At 33.9% G+C, this 22524-nt stretch overlaps 1 protein-coding gene across 1 annotated transcript; it reads left to right on the top strand.

The window, feature by feature from the left end:
• Positions 1–334: 334 nt before the first annotated feature.
• Positions 335–21684, top strand: wif1 (wnt inhibitory factor 1). The gene is made up of 10 exons (XM_056455837.1): positions 335–593; positions 734–873; positions 5048–5156; positions 6830–6970; positions 10671–10766; positions 13136–13231; positions 14254–14349; positions 17354–17449; positions 19499–19594; positions 20878–21684. The coding sequence occupies exons 1-10, from the start codon at positions 452–454 to the stop codon at positions 21000–21002; spliced, it is 1137 nt and encodes a 378-aa protein (XP_056311812.1). The 5' UTR covers positions 335–451; the 3' UTR covers positions 21003–21684.
• Positions 21685–22524: the final 840 nt, after the last annotated feature.

Raw genomic sequence — 22524 nt, 5'->3', positions numbered from 1 at the left:
GTTGAAATTTTGTAGGTTGTAATATTTATTTTTACTAAATTTGGCTTGAATTTAATTGTTTTATCTTTCAATTTTAAAATATTTGGTGACTAAATATTATTTTAATAAATGTATCTGTTAAATAAATCTGTTTTGTTTAATTACACCAAAATACATTGCCTATATTCATTGAGAAATATTCATTTTCAAAATAGAGTGTACTCAGTTATGCTGAGCACTGTTTGTGTTTATTTTAATAATGTATGCGTCAGTGGCACCTTATAATTAACAGCGCCACCTCGTGGTAAGTTCTGTAAATTGCGCCTCCTGCTGCGTACAAGTAGCTCGCGGAGCAGACCGCGCGAATCATTCTGTCAATTGAAGAGTCGCTCGAGACACATTTACCTCACGGGACTGAAGCGAGCGGAGACAAACAGAAAAAACGGCCAGTTCGCTTTAAACCAAACAAAGGATGGCTTTCAGGACGCCTGCTGTTCAACTGCACCTTAAAGCGTGCTTCCTTCTGCTTTTAGGGGGTCTGCTGGAAGCTGCCTATGAAGAGCGAGGAACCATGTACATGTGGATTGATGCCAATCAAGCAAGAATATTAATTGGTAATAGTCTGCGTAGTTTCCGTACTGACACGCCAGTGTTGTTATTAGAGCAAACAATTGCGGAAACATTTCAATTAAAAGTTTTTGATTTTAAACTCCAGTATGAGAGGCTTGTGAATGCTCAGTGTTTTATTGAACAGGTTTTGAGGAGGATATTTTAATAGTCTCTGAGGGGAAAATGGCTCCATTCACACACGACTTCAGGAAAGCACAGCAGAGAATGCCAGCGATACCTGTCAATATCCATCACGTCAACTTCACCTGGCAAGCCACCGATCAGGTACTGTACGTCAAAACATAGTAGGCTACACGTCATGCTGACAAACCACTTTTCTCAAGCCGTTGTAGGTTTTTTTATTAGCTTAACATATTTAAATTTGTGTTAGTTAATAAGAAAAACTGTATTTTTTGCATTCACGTAGTTTATTTATTAGTTATATGGTATTTTTATTTCATTTTTATGATTAACCTGATGCATATTGTACGTCTGGATAACTCTGAAATGAGTGAATTAATCTGAAACACTCGAAATATTTACCATTATTGCTGCTTATTAAAAATTTGTAGTTTTAAATGGTTTATAAGCTATTTAAAACAAGGCTTAGATTAAAAATACATTTTGTAGAAAATAAATGTACCATGATAACAGTAATTATATAAATAAAAAACTTTAAATTGCCTATTTAAAGACTTTAATATAGTCCAAATATGCCTCGTAGCCTATATTGACTAATTTGAAAAGAAAAAATTAGTTAAATTCTTCTTGCGGTATTTTGCATGTTGTAAAGCTGCACGCGGATCAAAGCGCGGGTCCGCCTCGTGAGCGCGCATCCTCATGCATGTGCCAAACATCTGGCTCGTCATCATCAGTAGCCTCCACCGCGAGCGCGCGTGCCAGAGCCCGCGCTTTATTGACCAGCGAAACTTCCATTTGGAATCACTTTGTAGCGGCGTTATTGCTTGTTGATCCGCTTTGTAATTCGTTATGGTTTTGGCAGAAACAGTGGCGAATGATTTCTTTTACCCTCCAGAGATTTTTCCAATAGTTTCATAAAATCAGAAGACCACAAATATAGTGAGTATCTGGTATTGATTATGAATTATGAGGGATTTTTTCCCTATCAGGGCTTTTAAAGCATTATGATTTATAGGATAATAGAATATAAGATTGATCAGGACCCCTTGATTATAATATTATAGGAGATTATTTTAATTTAGATGTATTTAAATATAATTGTAAGCATGATAATTCATAATAATGTGTCAAAAGTCAATAGACTTAATGGTGTTTTTATATAAATTAGTTTAAAATAATTACATATCATCATTTAAATGTATTATATAGTTAACTGAAACATATATGTAAAATTTTGCAGGCTAGCAGTCAATCATATTTTATTTAGTTTAACTTAAAATAGAAACAAATAATTTAAATGGCTTAAAAAAGTATATACATACTACTATAAATAACTTAAAAAGATAATCAAAACAGCCAGAAAAAGTGCTAAAACTTTTAAATGTAAATTAAAACAAAAAATATGAAATTATTATTATTACTAAAATGTTTAATAGTTGCTCGATGACATTAAAATAAACCTAAGAAAACTATAAGCCTCATATATAAACCATTAGACCAACATATCTCAAATATATTAAATTAAAACAGCCAACATAACTGCATTAAAGTAACTTTTATATTAACATTTTAATTTATTACTTCATTAAAATAATAAGAATAATTTAGATTTTGTTTTCCAGTGTTGGGTTGTGGCTGGAAGGGCATCCGCTACGTAAAACATATGCTGGATAAGTTGGCGGTTCATTCCGCTGTTGCAACCCCAGATTAATAAAGGAACTAAGCAAAAAAAAAAAAAAATGAATGAATGAATTTAGATTTTGTTTCATAACTCATTCCACAGTAAATATTTTTCTATAGCAGTTTAACATGTACACATTACCTTTACACCTTGTGAGCAGATAAATATAACAATAGCCAGGAGAAAAGTTAATAAAAAGACACACAAATACACACACTTCTTGAATGCATATTGTTATAAATAAAACAGGATGTCCACTGGGTCTTAAAATGTCTTAAATTCCTAAAATGTAGGCCTTAAAAAGTCTTAAATTCACTGAAATATGGCGTTGTGTGTCTTAAATACTTTTAAACAGGTGTTAATTTTCCTTTGTCCATATAAAGCTTCCCAATCGCTACAACATACAATCCATTTAAGGAAAAAAAAAAGTTTAACACAAGTAAAATTGATGAACTCTACTTGCCAATATGGTTTACTTATCTTCCTTACATCCTTACAGTAACATTTCTTTAAAAGGTCTTCATGTATTTACACATAATGTTCGTTGTAAATAAATTTAGTTTATCATAGTTTATTATTTTAATACTTATGGTAATAAAAATATATTAAAAATCTGATGGTTCAGTCTTTTAAAAAGAACATTTAATCCTCTAAGCATTCTGAACCAAGTAGTTACACTTATATATTTAATATTTTAAGAGTTTTATAGCAAAAATAGTCATTGAAATACTGAGAACAAAACACTAAAATTTCTTTTGACAATGCTCTGATTAAAATAAAGCATTATTTCTGAATTTTCTCTCAGAATCCAGATTGTTTTTTATAATCAGTTTTTTAAAACGAAAATTTACATATAAATATATATTACATATATAACTATGTTTTGACACATTATTTAAAACGTGGCTAAGAAATAACCAAATTTCAGTTTTAATAATAGGCTTCCTTACATCCTTACAGTAACATTTCTGTAAAAGTTCTCCATGTATTTACACATAATGTTTGTTGTAAATAAATTTAGTTTAATATAGTTTATTATTTTAAATCTTATGGTAATACAAAAATATATACAAATTTTGAAAATGTTCTGAAACAACTTGTAACACATATATATTTAATATTTTAAGAGATTTCTAGCAAAAGTCATTGAAATACTGAGAACAAAACACTAAAATAGAAAATATGTTCTGCAAATGTTTTGACGATGCTCTGATTAAAATAAAGCATTATTTCTGAGTTTTCTCTCAGCATTCAAAATGTCTTTTTTTAAACAGTTTTAAAACTAAAATTTATATATAAATATATATTAAATATATATGTTTTGACACATTATTTAAAATATGTGGCTAAGAAATAACCACATTTAATTTTAATAATAGGGTTTACTTATCTTCCTTAGATCCTTACAGTAAAATTTCTTTAAAAGTTGTGTTTACCATGTATTTAAACATAATGTTTGTTGAGAATATATTTAGTTTATCATAGTTTATTATTTTAAAACTTAAGGTAATAAAAAATATATATAAAAATTATGAAAATGTTACTTTATCTGACTATATTAAATATTATCTATATAAAATATATATGTTTTGACACATTATTTAAAATATGTGGCGAAGAAATAACCGAATTTCAAATTTAATGGGGCAAGTGAAAATAATCCATTGGCCATTACAAAAAATCCTTAGCATTTTGCCCTGTAAAAGTCTGAAATTTCAATTATAATGCTCTTAAAAAGGTCTTAAAAAGTCTTAAATTTGACTTGATGAAACCTGCAGAAACCCTGCAAAAATTCAAAGTAAACATATCTCGCAATATCAAGAATAACACAATACTTACCATACAGAAACAAAAAAAAAACAGCTCTATGATGCTCTTGCATGCAACAGTGCGTCATTCAATGCATCATCAATTGGCAATTATTTACATGCAAGTACATACAAATCAAATACAAAAACATGTTTAGGGATTCCCATGAATCTCTTTTGATCAATGATCTATCTTTGCACACCGGGATCATAATTCGTGAGTGGCATGTTGACTTGACGAAAGAGCAGCAAGAGGGAGAAATTAAAATAGCAAGGGGAGGGATAGTGGCGAAAAAGAGAGGGCCCGCTCTGTCCCGGCCCCTGTTAGCTTCAAAGACGACCGCCGAGGCTTTAGAACAAAGGTCTCGGGCATAAAAGGCTGGCGGCGAGAGTTATCTGTGTTGGTTATTACCATTCAGCTGTAGGATTAGCTAAGCTCTCCACACAGCTTGTGTACTTTTGCCTTCATCAAACGTTGCACAGCTTTTACACTCCCAAATCTAGAGAGCAAGGGGAAAGAAAAAAGAAAGACGGGGGGAGAAGCGTCCACCTCGCTTTCATCTTCTTTTGGGACATTTTTTTTTGTAGTTTGTGTTTGGCTTCAGCATCACGGCTGTCCTCGTTCTCAAAGAGTTGAGGTCATTAGTTGCACGTTTCTGAAGAAATTGATTACCTTGCGTGTTTAAGCATACCCGGAAACCCTTTTTTAAAAAGTTTTATGTGCTCCTGTCATGCAACTTTTTGTGTTATAAATGTAAATTTCATTGCTTGATTGGTTAATTTTTACTAACAAATTTAATTTCTGTTTGTTTCTTTTTTGTTTCTTCAGGCAGAGTATTTTTATGAGTTTCAGACGCTGCGCTCATTGGATAAAGACATTATGGATGATCCTACTGTCAATGTTCCTCTTTTGGGATCAGTGCCACACAAAGCCTCTGGTGCGCTTTTATTTAGAATTTTTGCACATTTAAATGTCATTTCTTTTTTTATTTAATTATTTATTATTTTCATTTTTTTGTTGCACATTCATTTATTTAATACATTCTATTTGACATTGTACTGGTTTAGTTTCATCTCAAAATATTTGAGGAATATATCAATATACAGTTGAAGTCAGCATTATTAGCCCTCTTGTTAAGTTTAAAGTCTTACATTTTTTTCCCCAAGTTCTGTTTATTGGAGAGATTTTCTTTTAACACATTTCTAAATATTATAGTTTTAATAACTGATTTCTAATAATTATTTTATCTTTGCCATAATGACAGCACATAATATTTTACTAGCTGTTTCAAGATGCTAGTATTAAGCTTAAAGTTAAATAGTTATATTTACCTATTGATGGCTAATAATATTGACCTTAAAACAGATTTTAATGTCAATATTAAGGTAAAAAACAGCTTTTAATCCATCCAAAATAAAACAAATAAGAAATCTAGAAGAAACAAATATCGGAAATACTGTGAAAATTGCCTTGATCCATTAAATATCACTTGAGAAATATTTGAAAATAGGGATGAACCGATACTGATACCAGTATCGGGTAACTTATTTCTAATAATTATTTTATCTTTGCCATAATGGCAGCACATAATATTTTACTAGCTATGTTTGAAGATGCTAGTATTAAGCTTAAAGTTAAATAATAATATTTACCTATAGATGGCTAATAATATTGGCCTTAAAACTTTTTTTAAGGTCAATATTAAGGTAAAAAAACAGCTTTTATTTCATCCATAATAAAACAAATAAGATTTTCTCTACAAGTAACAAATATCGGAAATACTGTGAAAATTGGTTTGCTCCATTAAATATCATATCACACACAAAATATTTGAAAATAGGGATGCATCAATACAGATACCAGTATCGGGTATCGGGTCGATACTTGGGTAAAATACTCGTACACGTATCGTACATGAAATGCCAATACCATGCACTATTACCACTCAACAGTATTTCACTAAATAGATGTTATTTGTTGTCCTGACTTCATTGTCTTAATGTATGGTTTAACGTATTATATATTAATAGCTTAGTCCTCATAAACAATCTATTTATAGAGTACATTATTATTGAATCTATAGGCTACTGAAGAATAAACCGAATATGCAATATGATCCTTGATTATGTAATGTGTGAAGTTGTGGATGCGTGTCAGCGCAAAGATAACTTATCCTTTAATTATCCATTCTTAATATGTCATGCTTAGCAATGTGTGTATATTTTTGGCTTGGAATAGCCTTCTGGTAAGGAATTTTGTGTTCATCCTTGCTACGGGCAAAAAATAAAAACCTCCTTTTAAAGTAATTACACTTTCATTGAAACCAAATCTAAGAAGTATCGGAATCGGTACTCGGTATCGGCGAGTACACAAATTAAAATACTCGTACTCGTATCGGTTTGTAAAAAGTGGTATCAGTTCATCCCTATTTGAAAAACAATAAATATTTTACAGGAGGGCTAATTATTTTGCCCTCAACTGTGTGTGTGTGTGTGTGGGTGTATAAATATTCGTAAAACACACCCATAAGAAGATTTCATCATAAATCCTGAGATTTGTTTCACGTTGATTCTCAAAGTTTAGTAATCAACAGTGGTTTTATATACTCAGTGGTTCAGGTGGGCTTTCCGTGCAGAGGTGACCAGGACGGTGTGGCGGCATTCGAGGTGACCATCCTGGTGATGGACGCTGGAGGAAATATCATCCTGAGGACGCCACACAACGCCATCTTCTTCAAAACATGCCAGAGAGGTGAGCTTACAAATTCTGCTGTCATAACTTTGATGACAGTAAACGATTTGTTGTATAATAAAGTATAACAAAGACAATCCATATACAGAATGTAGAGTCGTAATATGGTTTCCTCTTTGTGTAGAGATTTTTTTGAGATCTGAAACCCAAGAAAAGGTATTTAATACTACAGTTGTTTTACAAGGATGCATTAAATAGAAATTAAAGATATTCTTAATATAACAAAAACGTTTTCTTCATAAAATTGGCATTATCCAAAATAATTAGTCTCAAAAATATTAAACTAATGATTATTGTTAATGTATATATCATAAGCAAACAAATTATATTTGTTTTAAAATAAATTTCGTAATATTTTTGAGACTTTTGTGCTAAGAATTGAGCCAAAATTAAGATACTATCCACTCAAACTTTTGCTTGACAGCCTCTGTAACTCTTTCCCTTTTGCTGTATAAAATAAATTATTATAATTGATTCAATATAACATGTTTATATAACATAATTGATTCAATAAAACATTCAAATTTTAGTAAAACATGGGAGTTAATTATGATATCATGCTTATGATTTACCTAAAATAAATAAAGTAGCAAAACAATCTGACATATTAGTAAGTTATGGTAATGAATTTGTTCGTTCATGGCCATGATGTACACACTTTTTCCTTGCAAGTCATGCGTGGAGCTTTGTAAATGTATATTATTATATATCTTTGTATGTTACATATATATTCATACATCTCAAACTTTTAGGGAATGAATGTAAGCGTGCTGGAGAATGCATCAGGTGAAAGTTTGGATTTGAGATGAGCACAAACGCATATGTTATGTCTGGTCTCCATCTTGATGTCCTTTAAGTGTAGTTGGTAAGAGAAACAGAGATCACGGTCCGGGTGACGCTCAGCCTCACCCACAAAGCCATCGCTGGCTCATGAGGTCATGTGAATCCTGCCAGCTGCAGCCCTTTAGAATGAGCGTGTTATGTTTTTCTCTGATCCCCCCTCCCTCCCTCCCTCCTCTCACACACACACTAACCTCACGGTGTTGCATTCCCCTACACACCCTTCTCCACCCCTCTCCACTCGGCCTGCAGACTTCACAGATCAAATGGTCCATCTGTCTGAAGCCTCCCCGCGGGGAGGAAGCCCAGTGTTTCCTACTGACAGCTGAGGGTGCCTTAATGACTAGTGCTCACAAGATGTTTTTCTAAAAGTCTGACTGCTTGAGTTTCACCAACAGGATGACGTAGTAGATATAGTTGAACGTTTCAAGTTTACCCGCCTTTTGAGCCGTATGTTTGCCGATGTTTGCTGTGATGTTTCATAAACTGGACTGTGCATTGAATGAACCTGAATATTTACTCAGTATTTAGTCTCCCTCAAGTGGTTTCAAACCTTAAACACTAAAGAAGATAGTTTGAAGAAAGCTGAAAACCTGTAACCATTGACTTCCATGGCAGGAAAAACAAATACTATGAAGGCAATGGTTACAGGTTTCCAACATTTTTCAAAATATCTTCTTTTGTGTTTAGCAGAATAAAGAAACCCATAAAGGTTTGAAACAAGTAAAGGGTGAATAAATGATGACAGAATTTTCATTTCGTGGGAACTATCCCTTTAAAACATTTCATACAAACATTTCAGTTTGATTTTCTTTTATTTTTCCTTGGAATATCCAACATGCAGGTGATTTTACTAGAACATTTTGCAGAAATTTGGATCATTGCTTCATAAAACACAAGTCTTAGGGGCCATTCACATGAGAACAATAGTTGCTGTCAAATAAAACAGTTATTAACAGTGCCAACTTGCTACTGTACAACACTTGCTCTGCCTCCAAGTTCTTCTGATTGGTCCACTGCTTAGGAACTGATATTAATGAGCAGCACTCAAGTGCAAGGTGCTGTAAAAGACACAAACATATCATCCACACATATCCATCATAGAAAAACTAAAGGAAAGCAGTGCATTGGAATGGAAAAGCATTCTGTGTGAATGACCCTTAAGATTACCAGCACTCCGAGTGTCAAAACACAATACAGGCAACACAATATTAATTCCCATGGTTCCTGGCGATACACTGAGGTCTAATGAAGCAAAATGAGTAAAAAAATGACTATTATTTACAACATTATTACCTGTAATTCACAGCTTCCGTGAGTGGACCAGAGCATATTCATGATTTCAAATTTCATAATGATGCATGCATGAAGGCAAACTCACAACTTCACTGACACTGTTTGTTTACAACCTTTTTTATATTAATTGCAGAAACCAAGATATATACAAATACCTTTTTTTATGAATAATGAAACATACATATCCTCCTTCTCTATTATGAATAAACATCACAGATCAAGCATATTGATTTCTCATATATCAATAAGCAAAAGGAAGGTCCAGACTGTCATGAATGTGTGCTGGACCATTTTTCATATATTAAAGTATGATAGTAATGTTCAGTTTCTTGCACAGAATGATCATTTCACTGTAAAAGACAAATGTGTATCCTCAGGAGTCATGGGTCCCAATTTTGTTTTTCCTGTACATGTTTTTTTTTTCTTCCATGCACATGTCCCCTGTTTTTTGAGTGTTGCTTGAGGATTTAAAGTTGTAGCTGACAAAAGTGCACAACATTCTTACAAAAAACAGAATGTTATTCTCCGTTGGTCTGGACGCTATATATAGTTAAAATCTTGATGATCTTGATGTAACTAGGCCAAAATCATTGAAAAAGTACACTTAATATGTTTAACATAATTTATTCCAATTACTTTTGAGACTGATTCTGTAAAAATCTTTTCTGATTGACAGCGTCAGTCTCATTTGAGCAGCTTGGACATTCTGCTAAACTTCTGTTTTTTATTTGTTTTTGTTTTTTTACAAAAAGCATGTGTGAGTTTTAAAGGACTTGAGTAAATCATGTAAAATGACTGGATGCAACGTGCACCGAAACATATTGTGTAAGTGCGAATTATGCTCTGTGTTTTATAAAACTGCCATAAATATAAAAGCAAAATGCATGGATGTTACAGTACACTGAATAGAAATAATGGAAGTAACCACTATTTGAGAATCTGTCATCATTTATTTACCTTCATACCAAACTTATCTGTGGAACACAGGTTTAGCAGAATGTCCAAGCTGCTTTTTAACTTCTAATGAACATTTATAGGAACTAAATGCTAATAAAAATGATTGTGCTGTATTTCAAGAGTTTTATAAATGAATAACATGCCAAAATTCAAGACGTTCTTCACTGGAAAATCCCCATTCCCTTTCACAGTATGAAAAAGAGCGGTGTGAACATTCTGCTAAACCTCTCATTTTGCTTTTCACAGAAGAAAAACGAGTTTCAAAAGATGACAAATGTTGACAGAATGTTAGGTACACTAAACTTTGGTCCTTAAAGCTAGTTGTGAATTACGTTAAAACATATCTGTAACAGTATACTGGGGCCACATCAGATTTGACAGAGTTGTTGACATTGTGGTTTCTACCTCAAAGGCTTTTCCCTCCTTTTTATATGCTGGTATCAGGAAGTACTGTTATTGAATTGAATTCAGTGGCCTTTCAACTTCTCAAGGAATCTGAAGTCCTTGAAGTGGCATAAATTATGGAGCATTTGGAGAACATTGAACATTAAAAACAAAAAAAATAGAGATGAAATGTTCTCACCATTTATGTCTCTTCTTTATGAAGCAAAGTGTCCTGGAGGTTGTCGCAATGGAGGCTACTGCAATGAAAGACAGGTCTGCGAGTGTCAGGATGGGTTTTATGGCATTCACTGTGAGAAAGGTAACCATATTTTACCATACAAGTTGATATGTACACTGTTAACAATTTCCTGCAGTTCGCCAGTAATTTACTGTAAATCAATAACAGCAAAAATGCTGTATTTACATTTACAGCACCATTTAGTATGCATTTACAGTATTGTATATCTTTAGTCATTGTATATTGACTAAATATGTATATATTGTATATCTATAGTCATTTTAACAATGCAACTTTAAAATACAATACTACAGTAAAATACAGTTCATATTACAGTTAAATACTGTGTAATTTACAAAAATCGTTAACAAGTGTACTTGATGACAGCATAAAAGTTCTATATTAAAATAAAACATTTAATTTGTATAAAATATTGCCGTATTTCTATAACACCAACTGAAATATTCGATTTTCATTAACATTTTTGGCTTTTATAGATGTCCCATAAACGTCTGACCAGCATACCCGCAACAACCCATACCCATTAACAACAGATGTGCGCATGTAGAACTTTGTTATAAAGCCTCCACTGCAAAAGCCAAATAGATTCATAAAAAAAAAATAGAGAAGTGTATCCTCCAAGAGTCCTTTCTCAGAAGGACAAGCCTCCTTTGGAAGCAAACGAATGCATATAGTTTATTATGATGATGATTATACTCAACCTCTGGGCATCACTTCCCAAAATACCTTGTGCAAATTACAAAGCGTGGTTAAGTCTGCTATGTACTAGTTTAGATGAAGGAATGAAGCATGCATGTATTCTAAAAGGTTTCTTGTCTGAAGAAGAAGAAAAAAAACATGAATTACCCAGCAGGTTGGGACTCACAAACATGTGGTTTTCATCTATTTACAACTTTAAAAGAGCGGTTTACCATTAAAAAAAAGCTTCCATTAGATGCTGAAAATGTTTTCAATATCCTCACTGTAGCTCTGCTGTGTTTGTACCTAAACCGCATCCACAAAACACCTTTCATCCTACACAGCTTTTGGCTGATTTGTTTTTGCCTGCATTGCTGCCAAAACCACTAAGTTTTGTGCTCCGCTTATCAAGAAAATCTGCAGCCCAAACGACACCAGCAGCATGAATTTTTACCTAAACTAAGACTATGTACAGTTAAAGTCAGAATTATAAACCCCTGTTTAATTTTTTTCTATTTTAAATATTTCCCAAATGATGTTTAACAGAGCAAGGAAATTTTCACAGTATGTCTGATAATATTTTTTCTTCTGGAGAAAGTCTTATTTGTTTTATTTCGGCTAGAACAAAAGCAGTTTTTAATTTTTTAAACACCATTTTAAGGTTAAAATTATTAACTTTAAGCTTTATTTTTTTCGACTGTCTACAGAACAAACCATTGTTATACAATAACTTGCCCTAACCTGCCTAGTTAACCTAATTAACCTAGTTAAACCTTTAAATGTCACTTTAAGCTGTCTTAAAAAATATCTAGTCAAATATTATTTACTGTCATCATGGCAAAGATAAAATAAATTAGTTATTATAAATGCGTTATTAAAACTATTATGTTTATAAATGTGTTGAACAAGTCTGCTCTCCGTTAAACAGAAACTGGGGAAAAAAATAAACGGAGGGCTAATAATTCTGTCTTCAACTGTATGTTTCAGTCTAGAAGGTCAGTGAACATTTATATTTCGCATTAAGATCATAAATCATGTAGGCTGAGCTACTAAACATAAAGGCACATTTTATGGCTGGTTGTAATATCTAAAGGTGTAGTATGTCATTTTATATTCGTAGAATTACATAAAGCATCCACTTATGTGAACTTAGTTCCTCATTTTTGTATTTATATTTAATCTTTTTGAATAATACTGTAAGTCTTTAAATTTTGACTGGTACTTCTAAATTTGACACATCATCCATAAACACACAGTGTCTCAGCCTTTAGCCACGCCCCAAACTATGATTGGTCGAGCAGGAGAGTGTGTCAATCTTTCGAAAGTGCTCAGTGTTTACACTTTTATGGAAATAAATCTATTAAAAATCAGTTTGACATCAAAATTTTGCTAGTGCTCATTGTTATTCTTTAGGTGAGCAGTTAAAAAGTTGGTTTTAGTAATCTTTAATCAAAGTCTAACCATTTGCTTCTGCGTTTGGAGTCCTTCTCTGATCATTTTGACGGCCACGATATTCTTAATCACTCCCCTCTTACTGTTAGTTTTCCAAGAGGTAATGATATGCAAAAAGAATGCCCCACCCCCTACTTAATATTCCATTTTAGTTTTAAAAAATGGACTCCAACATACTGAAATAAAAAGTCTCAGCAACTTCCTGTTCGCGTGGACTTTAATGGTCTAATTGTAGTAGTCGGTGAGCAATAAACCGTCTTAAGAGAATTTAAATGTTCACCTCTTTGCTTTGTTATTAGCCCTGTGCTCTCCAAGATGTCTGAATGGTGGTCTGTGTATGAGTCCAGGCGTGTGTATTTGTCCACCGGGCTACTTTGGATCCAGTTGTGAGAGAGGTTAGTTTCCTACATGCTACATGTGGTTAGAGTGCTAAATTGTGCCAAAGTTTTTTATAGGTGGCTTTTTCCCTCTGAAAAATAAGTCATACCTGATAATAAATTACATTTGGTCTTTAAAAATAGAGAGAGAAAAAAGATTTTAGGTGACATTACTTTTAAGTTAAGTACTGTTAAGTACTCTTAACATTCTGTAAGGGGTCTACAGATGAAAAATAGCCATTCTTGGCTAATTCTGGCACATTTTACAGTAATGTTTATTAATGTGTGTTGACCCTGTAAACAAATAAACTAAACTAAAAAAAAAAGTCACAAGCTGTTTCCATCCAGAGCTGCAAATATACTTTATGCATCAAATGTAAATAACGAATAAAGAATGAGGTACTATTTCCATACCATGCAATCAAGAGAATTAAATTTTTGCTTCCTGGGAAACTGGCATGATATGTGAATATATATATTTTTTAACCATAATAAATGACTTACGCCTCTGTTATTCAAACTTTGTCATGCTATCTTGCATTTAGAGCCGGTGTCTTCCAAATGTCTTATTAAAATATTGTCTATCAAAGCAATTTCCTTTTTTTAATATCAGAAAATGAATATATATATTAATTCCTGAAGTTGCTACAAGCATTTTTGCAATAGAAATCACAGGACCTTTTAGGGTAAAATGCTTATATTCTGAAAATATGAATCACCAATTTTAATCAATACCCCACATGAGATTAAACTTGAACTTGACTCCAAGCATAAAATGTAATGAATACACAAGATACAGGCTTTAAATACATATGACTTAGCATGACTAATTAACCAATAAATAGACAAGGTTTTACCTTTGGACACTTTTTTTCCCCCATTTGTGTTCTACAGATGTAAACACCAAAAGGCCAGAAACATCATCTAATAAATGGTCAAATAAATAAATAAATAAAGCACTCTAGCTGTTCGTGTGTTGTTATTTCTCTTTGTAGTTTGCGGCGTGACATTGGCATGTTGTTTTTGTTCTCCATTAACAGCAAACTGCAGCACCACCTGTTTGAACGGAGGGACGTGTTTCCATCCTGGCAAATGCATCTGCGCCGTGGGCTTTGAAGGGGTCCGCTGTGAGCTCAGTGAGTTCAGACACATTAATCAACACTAAAAGAACAAACTACAGTCAGACCACAACAACAAAAACATACTTTAATGCCAGTTTGGAGGCCAACATTATAGATTTTCTAATGAGTTTAATGGAAAAAAGATTGTTAAGCTTACAAACCATCAAAATGCAATAAGCTATAACCTTTTTTTCATATACATTTATTTTTTGGCCTAAAAATAATCACTATTATACAAGTTTGCTTCGATTTACAGACAACCCGCTACTAAGATGCCATTCAGTATGAACAGTGCGACTATCTTTCAAAAACACTGCTAAGTTTTACCCAAATGTCAGTTTTTCATTCACTAGTTAGAGCTTAGTTCCTTTATTTATCAGGGGTCGCCACAGCGGAATGAACCGTCAACTTATTAAGCATATGTTTCACGCAGCGGATGTCCTTCCAGCTGCAACCCAGTACTAGGAAACATCCTTACACTCTCACATTCACACTCATACACTATGGCCAATTTAGCTTACTCAGTTCACCTATATCAGAAACTGGAGCACCCGGAGGAAACCCACGCAAACACGGATGTCAGTTTTTAATTATTTTAAATATAACAACATTTAGTATGATCGTTTTTTATTTTATGGATTTTATAGAGTCCAGAATAGGCATGTTGCTTCACTTTAACAAAAATATCTGTGACAAAATATATCTATATCAAATGACGAAGAACATTTTTTACCCATAATTTAAAAACTCTGCAGTTATATTAATCATTAAAATATAGACTTTATTTGCATTTAATTTGCTCTCTATGTATATGAAATCCGTTTTGATCAATTCATTTAATTAATTCAACTATCATTACATTACATAAAGTCATTCAGCAGATGCTTTTGTCCAAAGCGATTTACAATTGAGAAGGCATTGAGTGCTAATGGGGTATATGCAGAAGGACTTTTAATTTTTCAGTAACCTGGGTCAAGCGCTTCTGGTGAACTTTATACAGTTACAAAATCGGGGCGCTTAAGGTCTGTTTTCTTTAAAAATCAATGATCTCCACTGCCTTATTGAGATACTATATAAAGTGGGTCTCAGATTGTACAAGAAGAACTGCATTATATTCAATTTTCCAGTGCCATGTCTTTAAAATATGAACATTTAGTTTACACCAGCATTTTCAATGGTGTTTCTGCCCTTGCTGATCCTGACAGTGTGTGCTTGTAAACGGCTTTTCATCTCGTTTTACGGTTAAACAACTAAATAAATGCTCAAGTCTATTTAACTGATTGTATTTTAATTACATTACAACATCGATTCTGTTAAATAAACCATATAAAATTGAAAAAAAGTCACATTAACCGTTCACCGGAAGCCGAAACACTAGCTGTGCATATACCCTATTATACAAAGGAACTGTGAGTGCTCAGAGTATTAAGTGCTAAAGTTAAGAGATGGGAGTGGTTTTTTTTTTTGAGAGAGAGAGAAGAGTGTTTCTACAGGTGGTTTGTCAAGCCCACTCACCCGTGTATAACTCACTTCATAATTTTTTTTTTTTTTTTAGATATTGAACGATGGTAAGAAAGTGCAAATGTGCAAAACTGGTGCACATTCAAATTTAATTTGATCATTTAATAGTGTTTTTGATGTCTTTATGGACTAATACTTGATAAACACTTCTGAAAGAGTCCATATGATTAATGTTATTCAGTAAAAAAAATTCATTAAGTGTATTAAAAGTGATGGTAAAAACAACAATAATGTTACAAAAGATCTTATTTAAAATAAATGATGTTCTTATTCATAAAAAAAAAACAGATTTTCAACATTGCTAACAATAACACATGTTTCTTAAGCAGCAAATCAACATGTTAAAATGATTTCCCAAGACTTATGTGACACTAAAGAGGAAAGAGAAACTTAAAATAGGTAAAGTAGAAAACTACATTAAAGAACATCCTGAACCAAGGCTCAAAATGGCTAATCCTCCTCTAAGTTTTAGGACGACTAAACAAACAGCTATTAACTGGCAGTCACATTATCATCATGATCATCATCATCTTTCAAAGGAAAGCTGTTGTGTTTTTCTTAGGCTTTAATAGACTGACTTCCAGAGATTGCACTTCAGCAAGTAAATGTCTTTAGTGAAGTGTGTTCTCACATTAGTGTTAAATGGTCCGGCACCTACATGAGCAAACACAGGATGTAATGCAGTTGTGTTGTCACCCTAATCACTAAAACCAACCTCATGAGCTCATGTGTGTGGCATTTTATCGCCGGCGCTTCACAGAAATCAGCCTTTTCCTCCTTTAACAAAATAAAGAGCGAGCATTGATATAAACTCTACTTTATATTTGCCTACAGATGTCGGTTTTCCATTATAGATTTAGCTGCTTTGCGTCAAAGGCCCGCGGTCTGTTTGGTTAATGTTTAAACGACTCCTGTTTGACCCCGTTTTTCTTCCGCTCCTGTTCAAAGGCAGGAAGTTTTGCCGTATTCTGAGGTGTTTGGTCTGAAAAGGGAGGGAAGAGAAAATATTGAAGGAACATTTTAATAGCGTTAGGCCAGTTGTTGCCGTCTGGTCCGCCGCAGTATCGTGTTCTCTGTCAAAACGGACTGTGACGTGAATGTGCAGAGTCCTGCTGAGGTCATGTTGTGTAAAAACTAGCCCCTTTTTTTGGATGGTTTCATGAGGATGGATTACATTGAGCTTTAAGAAGGAAAGCAGCCGGCGAGATGTATTTGATCTTGATCAAGTATGCAGGTGTAAGAGGATACGTGAGCATTTGGAGAGAGCCTTTTAGTCATTTTACACATGTGCACACACACATGGTCATGGAATTTCTGGAATACCATGGAACTTTAAATGCTCTACTCCAGACATTAAAAGTCTGGGAATTTGATAGATTATTCCTCAAGTCGTGGAATATCAGGAACTTTTTTTGTTGCTTTTTATTTTAGTTTACATTCATTCATTCATTTTCCTTCGGCTTATTCCCGTTATTCATTTTACGATTGTCCTTTTCAGGTAAATGTCGACAGCCTTGCAGAAATGGAGGCAAATGCACAGGGAGAAACAAATGCAAGTGCAGCAAAGGATATCATGGAGATCTGTGCTCCAAAGGTGAGACTATCTGAGGCTGACAGAACCACTCTGGACACGTGTGGTGAAAAACACATTCACCAACGGCACTCTAAACCTGATTTCTCCACTCATATAAATTGGGAGAACTCTTTTAGTAGCCATTTAGGCATATCACACATTAAAGTCTCTGGATTTCTGCATCTCAGACAACAATATTTTAATGATTTACAAAAGAATAATCAACAGGGCAGGTTTGTATTACCCCTCGTATCGTACAAAATGAAATTGTGAATTGAAAATATGCCTATTGGACAATTTAAATTTTATGATAATTTCAAAACGTCAATTTCACAAACACCTATATATTGCAAAAAAAAAAGAATTTATGACTGAATGAAGTGGTTTTTAGGCTATTTGAAAAAGGAATATTTCACAAAAATGCAATGGACATGTTTGTTTTTTCCCGCATATACAAGTCACGTACAATTGAAATCAAAATTAATAAACCTTTTTTAAATATTTCCCAAATGATGTTTAACAGAGCAAGGACATTTTCACAGTATGTCTGATAATATTTTTTCTTCTGGAGAAAGACTTATTTGTTTTATTTCGGCTAGAATAAAAGCAGTTGTAAATTTTTTAAAAGCCATTTTAAGGTCAATATTATTAGCCCCTTCAAGCTATATATTTTTTCAATAGTTTACAGAACAAACCATCGTTATACAATAACTTGCCTAATTACCCTAACCTGCCTAGTTAACCTAATTACCCTATTTAAGCCTTTAAATGTCACTTTAAGCTGTATAGAAGTGTCTTGAAAAATATCTAGTCAAATATTATTTACTGTCATCATGCCAAAGATCAAATAAATCACTTATTAGAAATGAGTTATTAAAACTATTATGTTTAGAAATGTGTTGAAAATATTCTCTCTGTTAAACAGGAATTGGGCTAATAATTCAGGGGGGCTAATAATTCTGACTTCAACTGTATATTTAACAAAACTGCGATGCAAAGTGTTTTTTTTTTTTGCATATACAGGTCACATATGTAAAATCCACATGTCTTGCCATTAATGGTTTTCTGATGCACACACACATCTCTACAAATTGCAAGTACATTTTTTCAGTATAAGTAAACCTATACCTAAATCTGTCAGCATTCTTTTTGGAATTACTTCTCACGGTCTCATGTTTCATGTGAATTTGTAATAAAAATTGTCCTACAGTCTAACCATCTGAGATTAGGGATGAAGATACATATAGATGAAGTCAGAATTATTAGCCCCCCTGAATTATTAGTCCCCCTGTTTATTTTTCCCCCAATTTCTGTTTAACAGAGAGATATTTTCAACACATTTCTAAACATAATAGTTTTAATAACTCATTTCTAATAACTGATTTATTTTCTCTTTGCCATGATGACAGTAAATAATATTTGACTAGATATTTTTTTAAGACACTTCTATACAGCTTAAAGTGACATTTAAAGGCTTAACTAGGTTAATTAGGTTAACTAGGCAGGTTAGGGTAATTAGGCAAGTTATTGTATAATGATAGTTTGTTCTGTAGACTATCGAAAAATTATGGCTTAAAGGGGCTAATAATTTTGATGTTAAAATGTTTTTTAAAGAAAATGAATACCTGCTTTTATATTAGCTGAAATAAAACAAATAAGACTTTCTCCAGAAGAAAAAATATTATCAGACATACTGTGAAAATGTCCTTGCTCTGTTAAACATCATTTGGGAAATATTGAAAAAAGAAATAAAAAGTCACAGGAGGGCTACAAATTTTAACTTCAACTGTATATTATAAATATGAATATATCACTATCATGATTTTCAGTAATATAAACACACACTCTGAGCACATAAAAGACCATTTGTCGTTTGCTTTTGGCAGCTGATAGAGACGTCAGACTTAACAAGCAAATTCAAACAGTAACAAACTGTAAAAACGAGCCGTCGGTGCTTGATTGAACCTTCAAATTTCCACTGGGACTGCAGGCTGAAGGTTTGTAAGACTAAACACTGCGTCTCTGTGTATGGCTGATTGTGTGTGTGTGTGTGCGCATGTGTGTGTGCAGCTGTCTGTGAGCCCAGCTGTGGAGCACACGGGACCTGCGTGGAGCCCAACAGGTGCCAGTGTCGGGAAGGCTGGCATGGACGTCACTGCAATAAGAGTAAGACAACATCCCACAACCCCTTTTCCCAAGGCCAAGTGACTAATTGCCACCTGGAAATGGATTAGAGCTAGAAATCTGCTCTAATTCCAGGGTTTTACCATGAATATTTAGACATATTGCTGTAATAACACCAAAAAATTAGTTCTATGCAGTTTATAATTACAAATACCAAAATAAACAGCTGGGATAAAAAGAGATACATTTTATTAGCATTTTACTACAATGTAAACAACTTTATCAAAAGAAATGAGTGTACAGAGTACTAGAAAAATAAGTATTTTTCCTAGAAATAATATTTCTATTATTTATTTATCTATTATCCCATTTGTTGACTGGGAATTAAACCAGATTTTGGTAAAAACCCAAACAATACAAACATAAAAACATTTCATGTTATGTGTAATAAACTAAACTACTGAAACGTATTTATATCCTACATCTATATTTATAATACTTTATATAAATGCTTTTTGGTGATAGCAGCTTAAAAAAGACTTCAGCACAGTGTAACAATCTTGATGGCTCTGTGGGTCTCCTCTATCAAATCTGATCATTAATTTGTATTTTATATTGGATTCAAGTCAGGTGATTGGCTGGGCCATTCTACAGCTTGATTTTCTTTCTCTGAAAGCGTTTGAGAGTTTCCTTGGCTGTGTTTTCGATCTTGCTGAAATGTCCACTCTGGTTTCATCTTCATCCTCCTGATATAATGTAGATGTAACATTGTAGCAGCTAATATTAATTTACAATGAGGAAGGGCAAAGGGTTTCTGAATAACTTCTGAGAGATTTCAGCTTCTGTCTGGGCTTTCGATGCCTTTCTACACCTCCCTTTCTTCATGCGTTCAATACTTTTTCCCTGCGCCATTTCATTTTATTACGCATAACTTCATTTGTAAACTAATTGGATTTGTTTTCTTTGCATATATTGATTTCTTTGGTTGTTACCAATGTCAACAGCACCTTTAGTTCAATACTTTAGTTCAATCGAGTTCAATACTTATTTTCCCCACTGTATTTAAAATCCCCCCTCAAGAGATTTCCGATCTTTGATATGTAACCCTTTGTGTGGCAGACATCTGATCACACATAAATGCTTATGAATGTAAATAAGATCGTATCTGGTGACCTGTCTTTTTGTTTTTTTTTTTGTTGTCATATGAGTGTTTTTGTTCTGATTTGTTTGAAAAATGTGAAAAAAATATACCAGTTTGCACAATCTGAACCAAAACCCGCTTCTAAAAGGCCGTTCCTCAGTGTGTGCTTGCTGTGTTCCCGCAGGATTTCGCGGAGGAGTTTCTAACAGCCAGCGGGTCTCTCCATCCAAACACAAGTCTCCATCTGCAGCGGCGGCGAAGGAAGCGCCTGAATCCAGTCAGCCGTCTGAAACCAACTATGTGGTTTAAACCTCAAGATTTCAGGCCAATGGCACCTCCATTTCAACATCGCCTTTCCCCAGAACAAAGCTTTCATCCTCCTCTTCCACTCCTCATCGGGACACTCCCAAGCCGGACTTGCTGCTTTCTCCGAGCAGGACTTGTTTTTGTAGTATTTCACCACACCAAACGCCTTTGATATAATAGATCTCATCCAGTCGCCCTTCATCCAGCTTCTGTCCTGGGAGTGAGTCAAATGGTTGCGGTGAACGTTTGGGATGCTTCGTGTGGTTTCGCTTCAGATGTGGCGCTGAATCACTGGAGGATTTCCGAGAGCTTCCGGGCTGTGGATCCAGCTTTTCTTAGGATGGTAATTGCTGTTCAGTTTGCTCTCAAAGCTCTCGTCCGATTTGCTCATTTTGTAAACATGTTGTCATCACTAACTTTCTTCCTCACGCAGATGACATTTATGTAGTAGCTTTTACAAACAAGCTCTTGTATAAGTAACATGTATCCTGTTGACGCCCATGTAAAATTGAAATATATAGATATATATTTAGATAGACGGTCTTTAAGTTGACGCTTAAACGTTTTTATAGTTATGTATAACAATGATTATAAGCTGCTTTTGTGATGTCGTAAACATAAAGCCAAAAAAAAAGGTTTCGTGTGACTTCCATTAGCCTACACAAATAAAACGTGTTTTCATGAAGCCGGTGAAGATCTCTTAACTCTTTAAGATCATTGTCATTCCAAACTATATTTTTGGAGGCGCTTGGATTAGGGTTGTCACGATACTTGAATTCGATACCAATTGGTACTGAAATTTTCAAAACGTCCGTTTTCCGTGAACACATTCTTAAACACTATTGATTTGCCATTGTGTTCACGTGCTCAACAGAAATGACTGTGATTGGCTGTGAAGGTCATCGGTTTACTGAACTCACAGCTGTTTACTGCGTGTAACCACAGATACAGGGACAGCAGATTCATCAGCGGATGGCTCGTATGTCAGCTTATAGACAAACCAGCTGATCAACGTGAAGTTGAAACGCTCCAGTGTCCCTGTATCTTTGGTTACACTCAGTAAACAGCGGTGAGTTCCCTGAACTGATGACCTTCACGCCCAATCAGTCAATTCTGTTGAGCACGTGAAGGGCAAATTTTTTTTATTTCAGTACTGATTGGTATTGAATTCCACTATCGTGACAACCATTTTTTACAAATATTTTTAGTGTACTTTTGATCAATTGAATCCATGTGTGGATGAAAATATAAATATCTTTCAAAAGTATCCATTTATATAAATGGCACAATGCCGAAACATGGCTCTTAGATACCTGATCTTCCTTTAACCTGCTCCGACATTTGTTCCACATGGTTTCTGAGCCTATAAGTAAGGATTGTAAAACAAAGAGAAAGTGGGCCGAGTTTTATAGGCCGAGTTTGCGGCTTCTGTACAAAAGCGGTGTGCCTGCGCTGTGGTGGGTCTCGCTCCGTGTAGCGCTGGCAAGCCAATCAGTTGCTTGTTGCAGAATGAGTGATGCTTTCT

This window comes from Danio aesculapii, chromosome 4, assembly GCF_903798145.1.
Source record: "Danio aesculapii chromosome 4, fDanAes4.1, whole genome shotgun sequence".
NCBI lineage: Eukaryota > Metazoa > Chordata > Actinopteri > Cypriniformes > Danionidae > Danio > Danio aesculapii.
This window is presented reverse-complemented; position numbering and strand designations above follow the sequence as displayed.